General features: G+C 44.5%; 1 protein-coding gene across 1 annotated transcript in view; it reads left to right on the top strand.

The window, feature by feature from the left end:
* Positions 1 to 22596, top strand: part of LOC140202063 (uncharacterized) — a 381219-nt gene that overhangs the window by 19574 nt on the left and 339049 nt on the right. The window contains 1 exon segment of the mRNA XM_072266920.1: positions 17973 to 18043. Within this exon segment, the coding sequence (XP_072123021.1) occupies positions 17973 to 18043 (71 nt within the window).

Genomic DNA, 22596 nt, shown 5'->3' on the forward strand with positions numbered 1-22596 from the left:
ACTGAAGGAAGAGCTAGTAAGATTGTTTTTAAATTCAGTACTGCGAAGCCTCTTCTGTGATGCCTACACTGAAGGAGTTTAAATCTTCTCTTCGACGGGAGTTCAGTGAAACCATCTCTCACTGCTCCCCATCTGTAATTTCTTCGGCTCTTACTAGCTCTTCCTTCAGTTAGTCCTGACGAAGGGTCTCGGCCCGAAACGTCGACTGTACCTCTTCCTGGAGATGCTGCCTGGCCTGCTGCGTTCACCAGCAACTTTGATGTATGTTGCTTGAATTTCCAGCATCTGCAGAATTCTTCGTGTTTACATTGTTATCGGTTCTGCAGAATGAGGGAAAGGAACCTGATGTGAAAGGTCCAATGGGTCCCTCAGTGGATTGTGAAAACTCCGAGCTGGTTTCAGCATTTCCATCTTTTACAGTTTCAAAATAACAAAAAAGAAAAAGGGCCCGAAGCAAAAGTTTGGGCACCCTGCATGGACAGTACTTAGTAACACCCTCTTTTGCAAGTATCACAGGTAGTAAACGCTTTCTGTCGCCAGCTAAGAGTCTTTCATTTCTTGTTTGGGGGATTTCCACCTATTCTTCCTTGCAAAACCCTTCGACTTCTGTGAGATTCCTGGGCCGTCTTGCATGCACAGCTCTTTTGAGGTTTATCCACAGATTTTCATTGATGTTTAGGTCGGGGGACTGGGCCATGGCAAAACCTTCAGCTTGCGCCTTTAGAAGTAGTCCATTGTGGATTTTGAGGTGTGTTCCGATCATTATCCTGAAAAGAGCCATCCTCTTTTCATCTTCAGCTTTTTTTTTTACAGACAGTGTGATGTTTGCTTACAGAATTTGCTGGTATTTAACTGAATTCATTCTTCCGTCTACTAGTGAAATGTTCCCCGTGCCACTGGCTGCAACACAAGCCCAAAGCATGATCGATCCACTCCCATGCTTAACAGTTGGAGAGGTGTACTTTTCATGAAATTCTGCACCCTTTATTCTCCAAACATATCTTTGCTCATTGCGGTCAAAAAGTTCTATTTTAACTTCATCAGTCCACAGGACTTATTTCCAAAATGCATCAGGCTTGTTTAGATGTTCCTTTGCATAGTTCTGATGTTGAATTTTGTGGTAAGGACAGAGGAAAGGTTTTCTTCTGATGACTCTTTCATGAAGGTCATATTTGTGCAGGTGTTGTTGCACAGTACAACAGTGCACCACCAATCCAGAGTCGCTAAATCTTCCTGAAGGTCTTTTGCAGTCAAACGGGGGTTTTGATTTCCCTTTCTAGCAATCCTACGAGAAGTTCTCTCAGAAAATTTTCTTGGTCGTCAAGACCTCAACTTGACCTGCACCATTCCTGTTAACTGCCATTTCTTAATTACGTTACGAACTGAGGAAACGGCTACCTGAAAACGCTTTGCTATCTTCTTATAGCCTTCTCCTGGTTTGTGGGCATCATGTATTTTAATTTTCAGAGTGCTTGGCAGCTGCCCAGGGCTGCTGATTTTTGGGAGAAGGTTTGAGGAGTCAGGGTATTTATAAAGCTTTGAAATTTGCATAACCTGGCCTTGCCTAATGATGATTGTGGACAACCCATAGCCCTAACAAGCTAATTAAGGTCTGAGACCTCAGTAAAAGTTATCTGAGAGCTCAAATCTCTTGGGGTACCCAACCTTTTTCCTTTGTGCTCCTTTCCTTTTTTTGACTCTGAAATTGTACAAAACAAAAACAATGCACTAATCTTGCTTAAAATGTTGCAAAGAATGTTTCATCTTTAAATTTATGACTTTTGGAGATCAGTTCATCTTCTACTCGCTTACCTATTCATGTTGTGCTTTTACAAATGACAAAGGGAGACACCGAAGATTCTTCAAGAAATGTTTAAACTTTAATTTGCAAAGTAAAGGTGAGACAGAAAGTGGGCTAGGCTCTGTAAGTCTGCGACTGAATGCCGACTGTATGTTTCACACAACCATTTTTATAGCCCTTCTGGTTTAGCATACTGCTGTAAGTTTCACTCTAGCTAATAAACCAATTACTCTTATCTCTCTTACTTGGCTACATCCATTTTTCTCGAGGGGTCAAAAGTACACAGGTTTCATTCAATGGTTACATAGTTGAAATACCATAATAATCCCTATGCACTCAATAACAGACACTTAATGCATAGTGAAGGCATGGTCAACATCCGAATAAACACTTGATGCACAATAAAAGCACACTTAAATAAACACTTAGAAAACAGAGTATTACAATGTTTTCCAATATATACCTCCTTTGAGATCTATACGGTCTCACACAGAGAGAGGAAACTACGAGTCCACACACAAAACCTCAAATAAACTCCAGAATTTACTCCCAAATCTGGGTCAAACTATAATTTCTTGTGGTTAGAACTCGAAGTGTTCTCTCCCTATCTTCCTAGGCCACTGAGCCAAAAAACCTGTCACTTCGTGTCTGAGACAGGAAAAAAGACTCAGGAGCCTTTACTCTCTACTCCCACATTATCATTTCCCTCCTGTACATCTCGCATGTCGTGTAAGCTGTAACAATACATCATCGGTATTTCTCTTTCCACTGGGCTTGATTCAGCAATTTCCAGGAGCATCGGAAAGCATTTTGTTGCGGCCCGCACTATAAGAGACTTGAGACATGGAAGAAAACAGCACAAAACAATCGCACAGCTTACCAATACAATACATACAGTTATCGCTATCTTGGTTAGCCATGCTCCCCATCCCCCTAGTTTACTATCTAACCAGTCAAATAACTGATGTCCAAACCCTGCATTCTGTTTAACTTCTCTTCTCAGACTTTTCAATTTGTTCATTGCTCTGGTAAATGATCCCTCCAGACTGGTGTTATTTGGTATATAGAAGTACTGCACTGTTCTCCAAACATTACACAAACTCCTCCTTTTTCTGCCAACAGCCAGTCTAACACCTGTCTATTCTGCCACGCCACTCTACTAGTTGCATCCAGCTGTTGTCCTAGTGCCTCCAGCGCAACATCGGTGTAGTTAATGAATCTCTGTTGATTTTAATGTATATAATTTATCCACTCAACATTTTTGCTAATCCCTATTACAGGTATAATCGCTTCCCAGCCAGCAGCAAACTCGTTTCTTTCCTTAAACTCGTTAGGTATACCTCTTGGCTGTCCTATACTATCGATTCGGATCGTTGGGTCAGGTTCATATTTTCGCCTCTTCCGCCGCAGTGTCTGCTGCTTTGGAGCGTCAAATTGTACTTCAGAGGATACTAAAACTTCTTGAATCAGCATAACCCGTGTAAATGTACCTGCCCAACTGAGGGGAAGCGTGGATTTCAGGCCTTCTTCCATTCCGCACAACCACCAAGTGTCCGCTAATGCAATGTTCTAGACATCCAACGCACCTTCGGGTGGAGGGGTACTTGCTATGTATCTTCGGCCTGGGGTTACATCCCAAGTCTGCATGCAGTTACCCCTAAAATGGCCAACCAAAAAAGCACCTGTCCGTGTAAAGCATTCATAATTCAAATGATCCTGCATTACCAATTTTCCCACTGCGGGGGTCTGACTTATTTTACTAATGGCCCAAGGTCTGCTATAATTACATCTATGGGCGAGCACATTTCAATCGAATTGCGAGGAGGCTTGGGATAGCATACACCAATAAGGGCAATATGGGGTGTTCTCAATACATTTCTGATAACAAAGATCCGTCCCGCTACAAATTCCCATGCTGCAAGTCTTGACCACACCTGGACACTGCTGCGCACACTGCCCCCTCCGCTCCTTTTGCCATTGCGTGCAGGTGAGGAGTTATAAGGCATGGGGGCTACGTGTTGCACGGGCTTCGTCCTGGAGCACAGGTAACAGTTCTGTCTCTCCATCATTCCTGCTGTGTATTGTGCCCATTGGTACCACTGGCTAGTACGTGTCTGTTGCCACTACAAAGAGGTAACTCTTGCGTTCCGCTTACTCCTTTCTTTTAAGGTTTGCGGAGTACTAACATTCCTATGCCAGATCAGCCAAATTAATGGTTTCCAAGTCCGTACAGGGTTTTGTGGGTGTATCATCCCAAGGGGCAAGACTGGTCGCTCCCAAGTCATCCTCACTGTCTGAAGGAGTACTACTATCCACAACCTCATCCTTAGGGTCACCAGACCTGTTCTCAAAACCAAAAACTTCCCTTATCGTCTGATCAACCTCCTGTGGTAGAGTGACAACTACTTGTTCCTCTTGTCGGTCCCCTGCTATCCGTTCCTCTTCACCACCTACCTCGGGTTCCACACCTGACTGTACCTGCGGGACTGCTCTGGTGCAGTGATTGAGACGGTACCAGGTGGAACGTCCCTCTACCTGAACTGCGGTGGGTGACGCCTTGATTACCGTAAAGGCCCTTCCCTTCTTGGTTCGTTCCACTTTCTTCGAAAAGCTCGCACATAGACCTGATCTCCTGGCTTGATTGGTCCTTCCCCTCACACGATCTCTGGCTCTTTCCGTTTTTCCTGTGCATAGATGGACTTATGTATCATGGTTAGTTGCTGCATGTATTGTTTTAGTTCTACTTCCAATTGTTCCAAGCTAGGCCCTTTGTATGGTCCTCTTCACTGGGGCACTGGCATGGGCCTTCCAGTTAGCATTTCATGCGGTGTTAGACACGTCACTCGATTAGTTTGCATGCGGTAACTCATTAACGCTAACGGCAGCGCGTCGATCCAGTTGAGTTCAGTATGCACACAAATTTTATTCAGTTTGGTTTTTAGAGTCCCATTAATTCTTTCCACCATGCCCTGCGACTGAAGGTGATACATGCATCCAAACCTCTGCTTTATTCGTAGTGCTTGCAATACTAATCTGACCACCTTTTGGATAAACGCTGAACCATTGTCTGAGCTGACTTTTGAATCTTGGGATTACCTTGTTTGTCAGGAATTTTACCACTGTTCCTGCCCCTTGATCTTTTGAGGGTACCGCTTCTACCCATATACTGGATCTGTCAATTAACACAGAATACAGAACATCGAATAGTACAGCACAGTACAGGCCCTTCGGCCCACAACGTTGTGCCAACCCTCAAACCCTGCCTCCCATATAAGCCCCCACCTTAAATTCCGCAATATACCTGTCTAGTAGTCTCTTAAACTTCACTAATGTATCTGCCTCCACCACTGACTCAGGCAGTGCATTCCACGCACCAACCACTCTGAGTAAAAAACCTTCCTCTAATATCCCCTTTGAACTTCCCACTCCTTACCTTAAAGCTATGTCCTCTTGTATTTAGCAGTGGTGCCCTGGGGAAGAGGCGCTGGCTATCCACTTTATCTATTCCTCTTATTATCTTGTACACCTCTATCATGTCTCCTCTCATCCTCCTTCTCTCCAAAGAGTAAAGCCCTAGCTCCCTTAATCTCTGATCACAATGCATACTTTCTAAACCAAGCAGCATCCTGGTAAATCTCCTCTGTACCCCTTCCAATGCTTACACATCCTTCCTATAGTGAGGTGACCAGAACTGGACACAGTACTCCAAGTGTGGCCTAACCGGAGTTTTATAGAGCTGCATCATTACATCGCGACTCTTAAACTCTATCCCTCGACTTATGAAAGCTAACACCGCATAAGCTTTCTTAACTACCCTATCCACCTGTGAGGCAACTTTCAGGGATCTGTGGACGTGTACCCCGAGATCCCTCTGCTCCTCCACGCTACCAAGTATCCTGCCATTTACTTTGTACTCTGCCTTGGAGTTTGTCCTTCCAAAGTGTACCATCTCACACTTCTCCAGGTTGAACTCCATCTGCCACTTCTCAGCCCACTTCTGTATCCTATCAATGTCTCTCTGCAATTTTTGACAATCCTCTACCCTATCTACAACACCACCAACCTTTGTGTCGTCTGCAAACTTGCCAATCCACCCTTCTACCCCCACATCCAGCTTGTTAATAAAAATCACGAAAAGCAGAGGTCCCAGAACTGCCTCCACCACCACCCTCTGCCTTCTGCAGGCAAGCCAATTCTGAATCCACCTGGCCAAACTTCCCTGGATCCCATGCCTTCTAACTTTCTGAATAAGCCTAACGTGTGGAACCTTGTCAAATGCCTTACTAAAATCCATATAGATCACATCCACTGCACTACCCTCATCTATATGCCTGGTCACCTCCTCAAAGAACTCTATCAGGCTTGTTAGACACAATCTGCCCTTCACAAAGCCATGCTGACTGTCCCTGATCAGACCATGATTCTCTAAATGCCTATAGATCCTATCTCTAAGAATCTTTTCCAACAGCTTTTCCACCACAGACTGTAAGGCTCACTGGTCTATAATTACCCGGACTATCCCTACTACCTTTTCTGAACAAGGGGACAACAGTCGCCTCCATCCAATCCTCCGGTACCATTCCCGTGGACAATGAGGACATAAAGATCCTAGCCAGAGGCTCAGCAATCTTTTCTCTCACCTCGTGGAGCAGCCTGGGGAATATTCCATCAGGCCCCGGGGACTTATCTGTCCTAATGTATTTTAACAACTCCAACACCTCCTCACCCTTAATATCAACATGCTCCAGAACATCACTCATATTGTCCTCAGCATCATCAAGTTCTCTCTCATTGGTGAATACCGAAGAGAAGTATTCATTGAGGACCTCGCTCACTTCCACAGCCTCCAGGCACATCTTCCCACCTTTATCTCTAATCGGTCCTACCTTCACTCCTGTCATCCTTTTTTTCTTCACATAATTGAAGAATGCCTTGGGGTTCTCCTTTATCCAACTCGCCAAGGCCTTCTCATGCCCCCTTCTTGCTCTTCTCAGCCCCTTCTTAAGCTCCTTTCTTGCTTCTCTATATTCCTCAATAGACCCATCTGATCCTTGCTTCCTAAACCTCATGTATGCTGCCTTCTTCCACCTGACTAGATTTTCCACCTCCCTTGTCACCCATGGTTCCTTCACCCTACCATTCTTTATCTTCCCCACTGGGACAAATTTATCCCTAACATCCTGCAAAAGATCTCTAAACAGCGACCACATGTCCGTAGTACATTTGCCTGCAAAAACATCATCCCAATTCACACCCACAAGTTCTAGCCTTATAGCTTCATAATTTGCCTTTCCCCAATTAAAAATTTTCCTGTCCTCTCTGATTCTATCCTTTTCCATGATAATGCTAAAGGCCAGGGAGCAGTGGTCACTGTCCCCCAGATGCTCACCCACTGAGAGATCTGTGACCTGACCCGGTTCATTACTTAGTACTAGATCTAGTATGGCATTCCCCCTGGTTGGCCTGTCCACATACTGTGATAGGAATCCGTCCTGGACACACTTAACAAACTCTGCCCCATCTGAACCCTTGGAACTAATCAGGAGCCAATCAATATTAGGGAAGTTAATGTCACCCATGATAACAACCCTGTTATTTTTGCACCTTTCCAAAATTTCCCTCCCAATCTGCTCCTCTGTATCTCTGCTGCTACCAGGGGGCCTATAGAATACCCCCAATAGAGTAACTGCTCCCTTCCTGTTCCTGACTTCCACCCATATTGACTCAAAAGAGGATCCTGCTTCATTACCCACCCTTTCTGTAGCTGTAGTAGTATCCCTGACCAGTAATGCCACCCCTCCTCCCCTTTTTCCGCCCTTTCTATTCCTTGTAAAGCACTGAAATCCAGGAATATTGAGAATCCATTCCTGCCCTGCTGCCAGCCAAGTAACTGTAATGGCCACTACATCATAATTCCATGTTGGTATCCACACTCTCAGTTCATCACCTTTGTTCCTGATGCTTCTTGCATTGAGGTATACACATTTCAGCCCTTCTACCTTACGGTCTTTACACCATTTATTCTGCATCTCTTTCCTCAAAGCCTCTCTGTATGTTAGATCTGGCTTTACTCCATGCACTTCTTTCACTGCTCTATCGCTCTGGGTCCCATCCCCCTCGCAAATTAGTTTAAACCCGCCCGTACCATGCTAGCAAACCTACCTGCAAGGATATTGCTCCCCCTCAAGTTCAGGTGCAACCAATCCAATCTGTACAGGTCCCACCTTGCCCAGAAGAGATCCCAATGACCTAAAAATCTAAAACCCTGCTCCCTGCACCAACTCCTCAGCCACGCATTCAACTGCCATCTCCTCCAATTCTTACCATCACTGTCATAGAAACATAGAAAAATAGGTGCAAGAGTAGGCCATTCGGCCCTTCGAGCCTGCACTGCCATTCAGTATGATCATGTCTGATCATCCAACTCAGAACCCTGTACCAGCCTTCCCTCCATACCCTCTGATCTCTTTAGCCACAAGGGCCATATCTAACTCCCTCTTAAATATAGCCAATGAACTGGCCTCAGCCGTTTCCTGTGGCAGAGAATTCCACAGATTCACCACTCTCTGTGTGAAGAAGTTTTTCCTAATCTCAGTCCTAAAAGGCTTCCCCTTTATCCTCAAACTGTGACCCCTCGTTCTGGACTTCCCCAACATCGGGAACAATCTTCCTGCATCTAGCCTGTCCAATCCCTTTAGGATTTTATACGTTTCAATCAGATCTCCCCTGAATCTTCTAAATTCCAACGAGTATAAGCCTAGTTCATCCAGTCTTCCATCATATGAAAGTCCTGCCATCCCAGGAATCAATCTGGTGAACCTTCTTTGTACTCCTTCTATGGCAAGGATGTCTTTCCTCAGATTAGGGGACCAAAACTGCACACAATACTCCAGGTGTGGTCTCACCAAGGCCTTGTACAACTGCACTAGTACCTCCCTGCTCCTGTACTCGAATCCTCGTGCTATAAATGCCAGCATACCATTCGCCTTTTTCACCGCCTGCTGTACCTACATGCCCACTTTCAATGACTGGTGTATAATGACACCCAGGTCTCGTTGCACCTCCCCTTTTCCTAATCGACCACCATTCAGATAATAATCTGTTTTCTTGTTTTTGCCACCAAAGTGGATAACTTCACATTTATCCACATTAAATTGCATCTGCCACGAATTTGCCCACTCACCTAACCATCCAAGTCACCCTGCATCCTCTTAGCATCCTCCTCACAGCTAACACTGCCGCCCAGCTTCGTGTCATCCGCAAACTTGGAGATGCTGCATTTAATTCCCTCATCCAAGTCATTAATATATATTGTAAACAACTGGGGTCCCAGCACTGAGCCTTGCAGTACCCCACTAGTCACTGCCTGCCATTCTGAAAAGGTCCCGTTTATTCCCACTATTTGCTTCCTGTCTGCCAACCAATTTTCTATCCACATCAATACCTTACCCCCAATACCGTGTGCTTTAAGTTTGCACACTAATCTCCTGTGTGGGACCTTGTCAAAACCCTTTTGAAAATCCAAATATACCACATCCACTGGTTCTCCCCTATCCACTCTACTGGTTACATCCTCAAAAAATTCTATGAGATTCGTCAGACATGATTTTCCTTTCACAAATCCATGCTGACTTTGTCCGATGATTTCACCGCTTCCCAAATGTGCTGTTATCACATCTTTGATAACTGACTCTAGCAGTTTCCCCACCGCCGATGTTAGGCTAACCGGTCTGTAATTCCCTGGTTTCTCTCTCATGTAGCACTGGCAGCAATCCTGAGAACGGCACCCTTGAGGTCCTGTTCTTCAGCCTTCTGCCTAGTTCCCGTAACTCACACTTCAGGACCTCATCCCTCTTCCTGCCTATGTTGTTGGTGTCAACATGTATCACTACTTCTGGTTGCTTTCCCTCTTGTACCAGGATGTTGTTCACCCGGTCAGAGACATCCCGGACCCTGGCACCCAGGAGGCAACAAACCATGCGAGTGTCCTTCTCACGTACACAAAATCTCCTGTCTGCTCCCCTGACTACGGAGTCTCCAATGACGACAGCTCTCCTCTTCTCCGTCCCACCCTTCTGCACCACAGGGTCAGACTCAGTGCCAGAGGCCCTGCCACCATGGCTCACACCTGGTCGGTTGTCCCCGCCAACAGTATCCAGGACAGTAAACATATTATTCAGGGGAATGGCTACAGGGGTGCTCTGCACTACCTGTCTGCTCACCTTCGCTTTCCCCCCTCTGACTGTCACCCAACGACCTGCTTCCAACAGCCTAGGGTGTGACTACCTCCCTGTAGCTCTCATCTATGACTGCCTCATTCTCCCTTATGAGTCGAAGGTCATCCAGCTGCTCCTCCAGATTCCTTACACCGTCTTCCAGATCACCCAGCCCTATGCACTTCTGGCAGATGTGACTCTGCGGGAGAGCGGGGTTCCCCCAATACTGCCACATCTCACGAGAGGCACATCACCGTCTCAGGAGACATTGTAAAAACTAACTGCGAGCTAGCTTGTCCTCTGCCTCTTCTCGTCGAAGCCTCAAAGCTCCACTCCTTCACTGGCCCACTCACGCACTGGCCGCTTTCCACTGGCCACTTCGCATGAGCTATCCCTGTATTTATCTGTCTGAGCTTTTCAAAATGTTTGGTCACCTGACCTCGACTGCCCAATCAGCTGCTTTCTGCTCAGTCTGAGCTATTCAAATCTTGATTGTCTAATCAACGGCTTTCTGCTCATCTATTCAAATCTTGATTGACTTGATTGCACAGACCAACTGCCAAAACTGCCAGAATCTCTCGAGTCAAAGCCTCAAAGCTCCACTCCTTCACTGGCCCACTCGCGCACTGGCCGCTTTCCAGATACATGTTAATTACTACTAACATGTATCTTTTCCCTCTTACTGTCCTTATCATGTATTTGTAATCAATCACTCAATGTTTAAAAGGCCCCCTGGGCACGGGTATATGACCTATTGGGGTTGTAATTCCTTTCCAAACATTATTCTGTGCACGTACCTCGCACTGCAACAGCACATAATCTACAGAAGCATGTAAATAAGGCGACCAAAAACCGTCCTTTTTTATTTTCCTTATCACTTTCCCCCTTGCACAATGATCCATCCCATGCGCATATGCCGAATCAGTAGAAATGTCTACTTTCTCACCTTCCATCATTTCGCACGCTGCTGTCAGGGCTTTGATTTCCGCTAATTGGGCGGAACACGGTTGGGGGCAAGCTTCCATTTTAATAGTCTTAAAGCTTGTCTGATCCTGCTGCACCACTGAGAAACCTGCATGATTATAATCCCTATAAGAGGAGCCATCTACAAACAAAACCTTTTTATCTTCCTCTTCTAGTGGTTCGGATCGTAAATCTGCTCTTAATTTGGCAAATGCCATTGTTTCCCTTACACAGTCACGGGGTTCTCCTTCCTGACCCAAGGGGACATAATCAGCTAAATTACTGGTAGTATATCTCTGTATAGTTACATCTGGAAATGTCAATAACATCTGATATGCCGCTATTCTGGCTGGTGTGAACATGAGTTTACCTCTTTCCAGTAATTCTGTTACCTTGTGGTGTGTGTACAGGATCACAGGGTAGCCCATGGTCATGGTTCATGCCTTTTCATAGGCATAGTATAATGCTGCTAGTCCCTGATAACAGGGTGGGTACCCCTGAGCCACTTCTTCCAATTTCGCACTATAGTATGCTGTAGGTTGTTTTGCTTTTCATGTCCCCATCTCTTGTGTTAGAACCGCTGCGACATAGCCTTCCTGCCGTTTGGATACATACAAATGCAAGTCCTTCTCATAGTCAGGCAAAGCTAACACTGGGGCTGACTGTATTTCCTGTGTATAGTATTAAACGCTATTTCTGCCTCCCTTGTTATCACTGGGTAATGTCCCTTCCCACCTGGGTTCTCTGGGCACCCCTAGCATCTTGCATAGGGGTTCACTGGTCCACCTGTGCCTGTGGGGGCTGACCCTTGGCTAACCTGCGGTTCGCCTCTCATCGGTCCCTGTTGGTACGTGACCGGCCATGACCTGAGTGGACAGTCTCTTCTCATGTGTCCTGGCTGGTTACACCCCCAGCACAGTCTCTCTATCTCTCTCTCCCATTGTCTCCTTACTGGCCCTCTTTGTCCATAACCGCTCTGTCCCCCTCCTTGGGATTTCCAGTCGTGTCTGGGCTGCTGTTTAAATTTACTCTGTTGCTGATAGGGCATTCATGGGAATGCTCCTCCAAAGACGTTTATTATTGGCATGGGGTTTTCTGGCCCCTGTCTGACAGCGCGACCGGTTCCTCCATACAGTGGTGTTTCATCATTTCAATGGTTGCACTCAAATCGGGTGCTACTGGCAGCATCTTTTCCCTTCCCTTTTTCCTTCTTTTTGAGTTCTTCAAGCTGCATTTGCATTAGCTTTCTTTGGCACCTCTTCCTGCTGCTCAATCAGCTTCCATTTGTCTTTCCGATATTTCTCAACCGCATGGACTACGTGGTCTCTAAGTTCTCATGAGTTCATTGACATCAGTCCGACCACCTCCTCCAGTTTAGATTTAACTTGCGGAGGCATTGCGTCCAAAACGGTGGTTCGGAACAGTATGGTCATAAACGAGATGCCTTCCACTTCTTGCTCAGTTTCCAGTCTCCACCTTTTCAACTGATTTTCTACATAGGCTGCTGGATTCTCAGTGTCCCCCAGAGGATCCCCTTTCAAAGCTTTGGGGTCCACTTTGGGTGGGTAAAGCTTCCCAAGGGCCTGCCATACCTTCTGCCTCACTTCGTCAAAGCTGGTCCCGTCAGTCATTGGGCTGAACGCATTTAGTCGTCCCGCCATTTCCATCAGCTCTTTTAATTTGGAGGTTCCCATCAATCTTATCAGCAGTGCCTTCAAATCTCCCATAGCCAATAACCGTCCCGTAGTTTCTTCTTCAAAGGCTCTAATCCACTTTCCTGCTCCTTCATTTAAGCTAGGCAGGGTGTTTTTCAGCCCTTCCAGGTCCTGGGAGCCCGAAGGAGCATACTGTACTTGTCCTGACCCTTTTACTAACAACGACATCACTTTTTTTCCTTCTCTCCCCATATTCTGATTTTCCTCCTCACCCGACTCCTCAGTATCCCAGACTTTAAACTTTCCCCCCAGTTCTCGTTCTCCTGATATTACAGGGCACTGTTTAGGAGTCTCCTTCTCGTAATAAGGGGGAGGGGCTTCTACATTTCTCAGGTCTGGGTATAGAGTCGGCTCCTTATTCTGTGTCTCCTGTGGTTTACCAGACTGCTTTTCTTGTTTCTCAGTGTTTCTTTACTTGCTACTGATATTCTTCCTTTCTTTCTCAATCTTTCTCCCTCCATCCTAAAGGGTTTTAACACTTCTATCTCCTATTTTCTTTTTTTCTCTCTTTTCTTGGATTTATCTCCTAGTTTGTGATTTTTAATCAGCGCCTCCATTTCCTCTAATAAACTTACATCAAATGTTCCTTCTTTCAGCCACTTCGTGACCAGATTTTTGGTTCATTTTTCCCATTTTTCTGCAATTTCCACGATCTTACCTTGACACACTGGGAATATTTTACTCAGTAATTGTACTGCTGTTCCTTTCCCTGTCATATTGTTCTTCCCCTTTTTAAGGTATTCTTAATGTCTCACACCTCGATAATACTATTTTTTGTAACTTATTTCTCTATCTCGTCTTATAGTTTCTTCTCACCCACGTCTAAATTATCTACTTAAGCTATCCTTATCTTCTATTCTGTTCTGCCCATGCAAACCCCTTTCCCGGGCAGTAACCGGAGAACTTTCATATTGCACCTCACCTATTCAGACCCTTACACTTCTCAAGACAGTATTCACGAGGATTTTCTCTTTTTTTCTTTCTTTCCCTGCCCATTCAGACCTTTTTCTCATACGAAGCGGTATCCACAGGGACTTACTAACACCACGTGGAATTCTTCTTACTTAACTTCTCGTTACCTTATTCATACTCACCCCCCTCACTGCAGTGTTCTTGATTAATCCTCCCAGCCTCCTTTTAACCCTTAATTCTGCCAGATTCTTTGAATCGGAGAGACCCTTCTGCAGTTGTTTCCCACTTTTGAGTCCCCGAGATCTCCCCAAAAACCAACAGAATTCTTAGCCAAATTGTCGCTAAAAAGCGCTTACTGTTGTTCGGGTGCACCCTGAATTCTGTTAGCTCCGTGGAGGTCCCCCAGGGACCGGGAAGTGCCCTCAATCTACCGTTTCCTTCTTCCACGGGTCTCTTCCCGATCCTGCCCAACTACGCCAGTTTTGTCGAGGTTTTACAAATGACAAGGAAGCGCCGAAGATTCTTCCAGATATTTTAAACTTTAATTTGCAAATCAAAGCTGAGACAGACAGTGGGCTAGGCTCTGTAAGTCTGCCACTGAATGCCCGCCTGTCTGCTTCACACAGCACTTTTTATAGGCCTCCTTCTGGGTTAACAGCATTAGCATATTGCTGTAAGTTTTACACTAGCTAATAAATCAATTATTCTTATCTCTCTTACTTGGCTACATTCATTTTTCTTGGGGGGTCAAAAGTACACAGGTTTCATTCTAACTAATGAATCAATGGTTACATGTGAAATACCATAGTAATCCCTACACACTCAATAACAGACACTTAATGCATAGTAAAGACATGGTCAACATCTGAATAAACACTTAGTGCGCAATAAGAGCACACTAAAGTAAACATTTAAAATCAGAGTGCTGCAATGCCTTCCAATAACATCAACAAAACAGTTCCACTAATCATTCATTAATCTTATATTATAAATACACCATCATATTCCCATCAACTTCCTGTAGTTCTACCACTCACCTAAATACCAGGGGATGCTTCAACACCTCACCCTCGGCTACACTCGCCCCTGTCAAAAAGTAGCCTAAGCTGCCGGTTAACTACAAACTGTACAAACATCGGTATTGAAGCAACCTGGGGCACCCAGAGGAAATCCACATGGGCCCATGGAGGATGTCCCAACTCCACAAAAACAAGGTCCGAGGTTGGAAGTCATTCTGGTTTTCTGGCTCTGTGAAGTCCAGCAGCATCACTTTGGTTGGATAGTGCCTGGTTAAGAATTCAAGATGGAAAGTTCTACTGGTTATAGTTTGGCGCCTTGAGAAAAATGACACGTTTCTGCTTTTGGAAGATCTGTGCTCCAAAATTATACACATCTGACTGTTTTAATTGTAAATGACACTTATTTATTTCTTTATTTCTTTCTTCTTGAATAACTGTTTGATTACATCAGCATTCACAAATACACCTTCATTAAAATTGCATGCAGTGTACAATCAATAAACAAGAAGTGTTACTTCTTGCCATTGGGAAATTGTCAGTGATCAAATGTCCGGTAAGGATATTGTGTTAGTCCAGAATAGCAAGGACGTGACGCGAGTAGATCTGCCTGGTATGTTTGGGGCACCTGGAGAGACAGGGCCACCTGGACAAGGGGGGACTGTAGCCAAGTGTGAGGAATTTGAAGACACGTTTCTCACAGCTGAGGACGGAGACTTGAAAGAAAAGTTGCTATCGGTTCTGCGGAATGAGGGTAAAGGAGCCTGATGTGAAAGGTCCAATGGGTCCCTCAGTGGGTGGTGAAAACTCCGAGTTGGTTTCAGCATTTCCATCTTTTACAGTTTCAAAATAACAGAAAAGGAAAAAGGCCCGATTGAAAGGTTTGGGCACCTTGCATGGTCAGTACTTTTGCATGCCACTGAATATCCTGGTATCAGTGAAACTGGATGCCACAGGCCATCACTGGTTTGAGACGTTGTCTGCCTTTATTTTCAACCTGAGGTACCAGCCGGGTAGCCGGAACATTGATGCAGACACGTTGTCCCTACGTTTGCTTCGGAGGGCGGGGGGTGGGAGAGCTGTGCGCAGAAATGGATGGAGAGTGGGAGAGCATTCCTGCCTTTGGAGTTAAATAAAATGCCAGTTTCTTGCCATGGGGAAAGCAGAGGCAAGGCAACGGCAGTAAAAAGCTGTGGATCATTTGGGAGCTTCTGGTTGTGCCATTCCACAAGTTTACTGCAACCTTACTGATCTAAATACGCCTCACTTGAGTCCTGTAGAAGTGCCAACAGCTCCGTGAGATGACCCTCGTATAGGAACCGTTTGGTCAGCTGCTGTAGAAGGGGATATGGCCCAAGTTCAAAAGACGCAACATCCTACCATATCCCTACTGATGAGAGAATGGAACCAATCAGGTTCTATACAGGGTCACATCTCCTCCAGACAGGCCTTGGTGTTCCCAGTTGGTTTTGTCTGAGAAGCTTCGGAGAATTGTGCTGAAGTCACTTCATGATGATTCAGGTGATTTGGGGTTTGATAAGACTTTTTGATTGGTCCGAAATCAGTCTACTGGCCCTGAATGAAGCCTGAGGTTAAAGTGTCACACCACGGATTTGGCAGCGCAGTAGATACAGCTGTTGCACTTGTGAATATGCACGTCAGCTAATTATTATTTCATTGTAATAGTATTTAACACCATTCTTTTCATCGTAGTGCTTATCGACACCTGGACACAGCACAGCAACGCTTCACTGCCTGTTTGCATTCGTCCTTGCCTGAGAAATTGGACTGTCGAATCAACTGGCTCCGAAAACTAGTGGTATTCATTTTATATTTAGTTGCTCTTTTCAGCCGCAGTGCAGGCTTCCTCTTCCATTTGAGGGTTTTGTTAACAGCCCTATTTGCTGAGTGTTTATTGTTTTCTTTGCCCTTTAACACTGTTTGTATTAAAGTCTGTGAACTATTGACCGCTTCAGTCTCTTTCATTCCGCACTTGGGCGATATCAGAACAGGATGACAGCAAGTAAGAGAGAGATAGATAGAGATAGAGATAGAGATAGAGATAGAGAAATAAAGAAAGAAGCTGACCTTGGCCGTGGGATTCATTGGTCAGGTAGGAGACAAGCGATAGGGAATGGAATCTGTTCTGAGTGAAATTACGGAGGCAATGAAGCAGATAATCTCATACCGACAAACCCAGCCTCATGTGGAGGAACAGGTATCATCCCTAGCTGCAATGGTTGAACAGATCACCACAGAAAATCAGACTCAAGTGTCTGTGATTTCAGCACTCATGGCCGCCGTCCCTGAACTTACTTGAATAGCCAGCATAAGCTGACAACCATTAACGTACTCGCCAGCGCAATTCACCAGTTTCTGGCTGCCTCAGTCCCAATCCCAGCATCTTGCAGGTTCTCCTTTTCTGCTGCCCCAACAATCTTTGCTACTAATGCTCCCGATCCTGTGCCCGGAGCAGAGCTGACTCCCACATCCATATAGGAACCAAGAATTCCACTATCAAGCAGATATTCTGGTGATCCCGATAGTGCAGGAATTTTATTATCCAATGTGAGCTGACATTCCAAGCTCAGCTTGGTCGTTTTAGTGATGATACGCAAAAACTAGCGTACATGGTCAATCTTCTCGATCGGCCTCCACTCAGCCTATTCAATGCTTTACAGGAGCAAGAATATGCCGCAGCACAGTCATTGTGAAATTTCATGGCGGAGTTAAGGAGGGCTTTTGATCTTCCAGTACGTGGTCAGGAGGCTGCCCACTGACTCGTTCCTGCGTCAAGGCAGACGAACGGTGAGAACCTCTGCAGTTAAATTATGTACCTTTGCAGTAATGACGGGTTGAATGAGAGATCTCTCATCGTGGCTTTCCAGCATGGACTGAACGCAGGGTCTGGCATGAGATTGCTGTCTGGGACCAGCAGGATTGTCTGGATGACCTGATTAATCTGGCTATTCGAGTTGACGACCGGGTGACTGACTGGCGCAGGAAAAGAATGTTTCAAACTTTTTATGTGCCATCTGATCACTGTCTTTCCTCGCCCCCTATCCATCCCTCACCATCCAGTGCCCACGGAGGAGCGTCTGTCACCAGGTTCGTGGATGAGGCCCAACTGTGGAGTAAGAGTCACTGAGGAGGGTCGATACTTCACAGACTTTAATGTGAACAGTGCTAAAGGGGGAAAGAAAACAATAAACACCAGGCCAAACAGGACCGTTAGCTAAAACTCTCAAATGGTGAACGAAGCCTACACTGCGGCTGAAAAGAATAACTAAGAATAAAACGAATACCGCTGGTCTTCAGAGTCAGTTGACCTGACTGTCCAATTTCTCAGGGAACGCCGATTGCAGGCAGCAAAGCATTGCTCTGACCGTGTCCAAGTCTCGACAAGCCCTACGACGACAGGTATGGAGTTAAATACTATCACAATTAAATAATAATTACCTGACACGTGCATATTCAGCTACCTCTCACAGATCCATCTGATCCAGATTGCTTCTCTACTTTCAACCCTTTCAGTTTCCAAAGAACCTTCTCTTCGTAATGGCAACTTTACACACTTCTGTCCCCTGACACTCTGGAACCTGCACTGGACTGCTGATGTCTTCCACAATGAACACTGATGCACAATACCTAGTTTGTCCAGCATTATCTTGTCCTTCATACTACCTATTGAACATAATTTTTCAATGGTCCAACATCTATTCTTGTCTCTATTTTACACTTTATATATCTGAAGAAACTTTTGCTATTCTCTTCAATATTATTGGCTAGCTTACTTTCATATTCCATCTTTTCCTTCTTAATGACTTTTTAGTTGCCTTCTGTTGGTTTTTAAAAATTTCCCAATAAGCTAACTTTCCACTAATTTTTATTCTATTATATGCCATCTCTTTGGCTTTTATGTTGGCTTTGACTCTCTTGTGAGCCATTGTTGTGACCTCTTGCCTTTTGAACACTTCTTCCTCTTTGGTATGTACAGTATACAAGGGGTGATTGATAAGTTCATGGCTTAAGGTAGAAGGAGTCAATTTTAGAAAACCTAGCACATTTATTTTCCAACATAGTCCCCTCTTACATTTACACACTTGGTCCAGCGGTCGTGGAGCATACAAATCCCTTTTTTTATGATTTAAATTTTATTCAATTCTTTTAGAAATTTTTCAAAGAACCCTTGAGTCAGTGTTGAAATTTTGTAAATCATAGCTTACAAAACATAAAATTATCCATAAAATAAAAAACAAACATGGCAGAAATAAATATCAATATCATAACCATGTGTGTCTCTTTAGGTCTCTAATAACATAAAAGACTGCCATTCAGCAATATGCTTTAGCACACATTCACCTCTATTTCCACCCCAGGAAACCGGAATATTTGCCCCATTTTTGTGTATAGACGTCCAATCTATCCAACTGTTTCTAAGACATGCATTCAAAAGCTGCCACTTTGGCTATTTCTGTGGCCCACTCCTAAAATGATGCCCTCCCGCAAGTTCCGCCAACCTCTAAGGATAATTTGTCTTCCTCCCATTATACTTGTCTGGATCCAATTTTGGGAGTGTCTATCCCCAATAACCCAAGTCTGTGTCCCAAGCAAAAAGTCTGGGGCAGAAAGGGAGTTCATTACTCGAAACTTCACCAATATACTTATGTATCGTAATCCAAAATTCTTGAATTCTGGGACAGGACCAGAGTGCATGTACTAAGTCCCCTTTATCTGCCTCACAGCACCAGCAATCAGGGGTATTTTTCAACCCTAATCTATGTCACCTTGCTGGAGTCCAACAAAAACGGTGTAGAATCTTAAACTGAATGAGGCGCACCCTCAGGTCTCTTGACATTGTTTTGACATTTTTGCAAATTTTGTTCCACTCTTCTCTACGGATCCCGTCTTTGTAGAAGTCGGTATCTTGGAACTCCAGAAAGTGGTCCACAACAGGGGTGATTGATAAGTTTGTGGCCTAAGAGAGATGGAGGTGAGCTGTCCAGCTCTTGTTACATGCATGTGCAGTTCAACACTTTGAGTGATTATGCGGAAAGTTTGAAGTTCATAACTCATTTCCTTCTAACTTAGGCCATGAACTGATCGATCACCCATGCTGTGGACCACTTTCAGGAGATCCAAGACGCTGACTTCTACAAACAAGGGATCTGTATGCTCCACGGCCGCTGGACTAAGTATATAAATGTAGGAGGGGACTATGTTGAAAAATAAATGTGCTAGGTTTTCTAAAGTTGACTCCTTCTATCTTAGGCCACAAACTTATCAATCACCCCTCGTAGGTTCAGTGGGGCAGGAACAAACAGAAAGCTGGATCCACCTGGACAGGCAGTTTTGTTGCTCTTGAGTAGGAGGTAGAAATCGATGGTGCCGGTCGAAGAAATTATGAGTGTTGGTGGCAGCCGCTGGGAGATCCCTAAATTTATTTATACTGGTGATGGTGTTGCAGACAATGACCTGGTGCTCCTTAGAATAGAATAGGATAGAATATCTTTATTGTCATTGTTGTGGAGCAATGAAACACAGTTTAGCAGCTCAACGTTTTGCAGCATGAGAAAGAATATATACATAAACTCTAAAACCTCAGGAGTGCAGTCCAAAATTAATAATATATGGATGGGGGGGTGGGGTAGGACTATTGCACACCTGCCATTCCTGGAAGTGTGATGCATTTAGCTGCCGCCGTCTTAGGAGGGGGGCAGGAGAAGGGAACGGAGTGTTATACATTTCACTGCTTGTGGGTAGAAGCTGCTAAGGAGTCTCTTTGTTTTCATCCTTAATGCTCTGTATCTCTTCCCAGAAGGTAGAGGGGAAAACAGGTGATGTCCAGGATGAGTAGGATCCTTTGAAATACAAGTAGCCTTCTTTTGAAGGCTGCCAGTACAAATGTCTCTAAGGGAGGGTAATGTTGTGCCAATAACCCGCTCTACTACCCTCACCACCCGCTGCAAGTCCTTCCTGTTCTGTTCTGTGCAGCTGGCAAACCACACTGCACAGCAATACTTCAGGAGGCTCTCTATAGTTGTCCGATAGAAGTTGATCAGCAGGTGATGAGGGAGGAGAGCGTGCTTTAGCCTTCTTAGGAAGTAGAGCCTCTGTTGGGCCTTCCCCACCTGATAATACATTGAGCAGTCCAGCTGAGGTCAGCCGAGATGTGGACGCTGAGGAACTTGAAACTCTCTACTCTCTCCACCACTTTCCTGTATATGTGCAGAGCAGAGTGCCCCACGCGCTTTGATTTCCTGAAATCTACTATCAGCTCCTTGGTTTTTGTGATATTCAAGTCCAGGTTATTATGACAACACCGTTCTGTCAAATGCTGTACCTCCTCCCTATAGGCTGTCTCATCACAGTCTGATATGATACCTATTAGGGTGGTATCGTCAGCAAATTTGACAATGGTGTTGGTGGAGTGAATGGTAGAGCAGTCATGGGTGAAAAGAGAATAGAGGATGGGGCTGAGAACACACTCCTGTGGTGTACCGGTGTTCAGGATGAGAGTGGATGATGTGTGTTCTCTCATCCTGCCACATTGGGGTCTGTTACTCAGAAAATCCAGTATCCATGAGCACAGTGAACTGCCAAGGCCCAGGTTGCTCAATTTCTGCACCAGTTTGTAGGGGATGACTGTATTAAAAGCTGAGCTGTAGTCCACAAACAGCATTCTTACATAGGTGTTATCCTGATCCAGGCTTGTAAGGGCTGTGTGGAGAGCCATGATAACTGCAACCTCTGTCGATCTGTTTGCACGATACGCAAACTGGTATTTATCAAGGTCAGCAGGTATGGCAGACTTAATGTAAGACAGTCTGAGCCTGGTGGGGTCCTGTTCAGTAAAGGGAGGTGTCTGACAGTTGTCATTGTGCCTCAGCAAGGTAGAGGTCAGTCTGCCAGACTACTCAAGCACAACCTTTATCTGCGGGTTTAAACGCAAGGCTAGGATTAGCATAGAGAGAGTGCAGAGTAGTAAATTACTCGAAAAAGCCCTATAGATCGTAAGTAGTGAAAGACAATACTGTGAATTAAATTAAAGCCACTCCCATAACTTAGCAAAAGGTTTAAATGAAAACTAACAACCCAAAAGATTATGAAGCCTGCATTTGATTTCTTTCAACCATAGGTTTGACAGTGTAATCATATAAATTCAATTGTATCATAATAATACCTACATAACCCAGAATGATGTTTACAAACAAGAAACAAGGAATAATTAAACCATTGTAAGTCATGTCAAAATAACTCATCCCTTCTCGTGTTATCCCACTTTCTAATGAACTCAAGTTTCATGTATTTTGTAAAGGTCTCTCCCCCATGCTCATTATTCCACAAGTCTTGCCATAATCCCTTAATTCTAACCCTACCAACCCCTTAGCTTCTGATTTGCTAAGTGGAAGGTCTATATCCACTGCTGAACTTTTTACACCCTTTCAGCTAAACAATCAACCCTCTCAAAACCCCTCAGCAACTCTATGTGCAGGGACCCTTAAGAAAAAAATGCAAATCGATAACTTGGACACAAACTAATCTTTGATGAGCTTCCAACAGTAAATTGACCTACTGCTGTTTCAACTCTTCAAGACTGAAAAAGGAATCTGAACGTTACAACTTTACATGGACAAACTTCCACCAGCCACTGTAAGCCTGACATGATGCCAACCAATTCTGCTATATGTACTGATAAATAATTATTTATTCATTTCTGTATTGTTACCTGTAATTTGGGCACTGAAACAGCCACATTCCCAGATTAACTATATTTGGATCCATTTGCAAAAATAGCTGACATATCATAATATTTTCCTTAATTTATAGTAGTCATAGTCATAATCATACTTTATTGATCCTGGGGGAAATTGATTTTCATTACAGTTGCACCATAAATATTAAATAGTAATAAAACCATAAATAGTTAAATAGTAATATGTAAATTATGCCAGGAAATAAGTCCAGGACCA

The sequence above is a fragment of the Mobula birostris genome, chromosome 8 (genome assembly GCF_030028105.1).
Source record: "Mobula birostris isolate sMobBir1 chromosome 8, sMobBir1.hap1, whole genome shotgun sequence".
NCBI classification, from domain to species: domain Eukaryota; kingdom Metazoa; phylum Chordata; class Chondrichthyes; order Myliobatiformes; family Myliobatidae; genus Mobula; species Mobula birostris.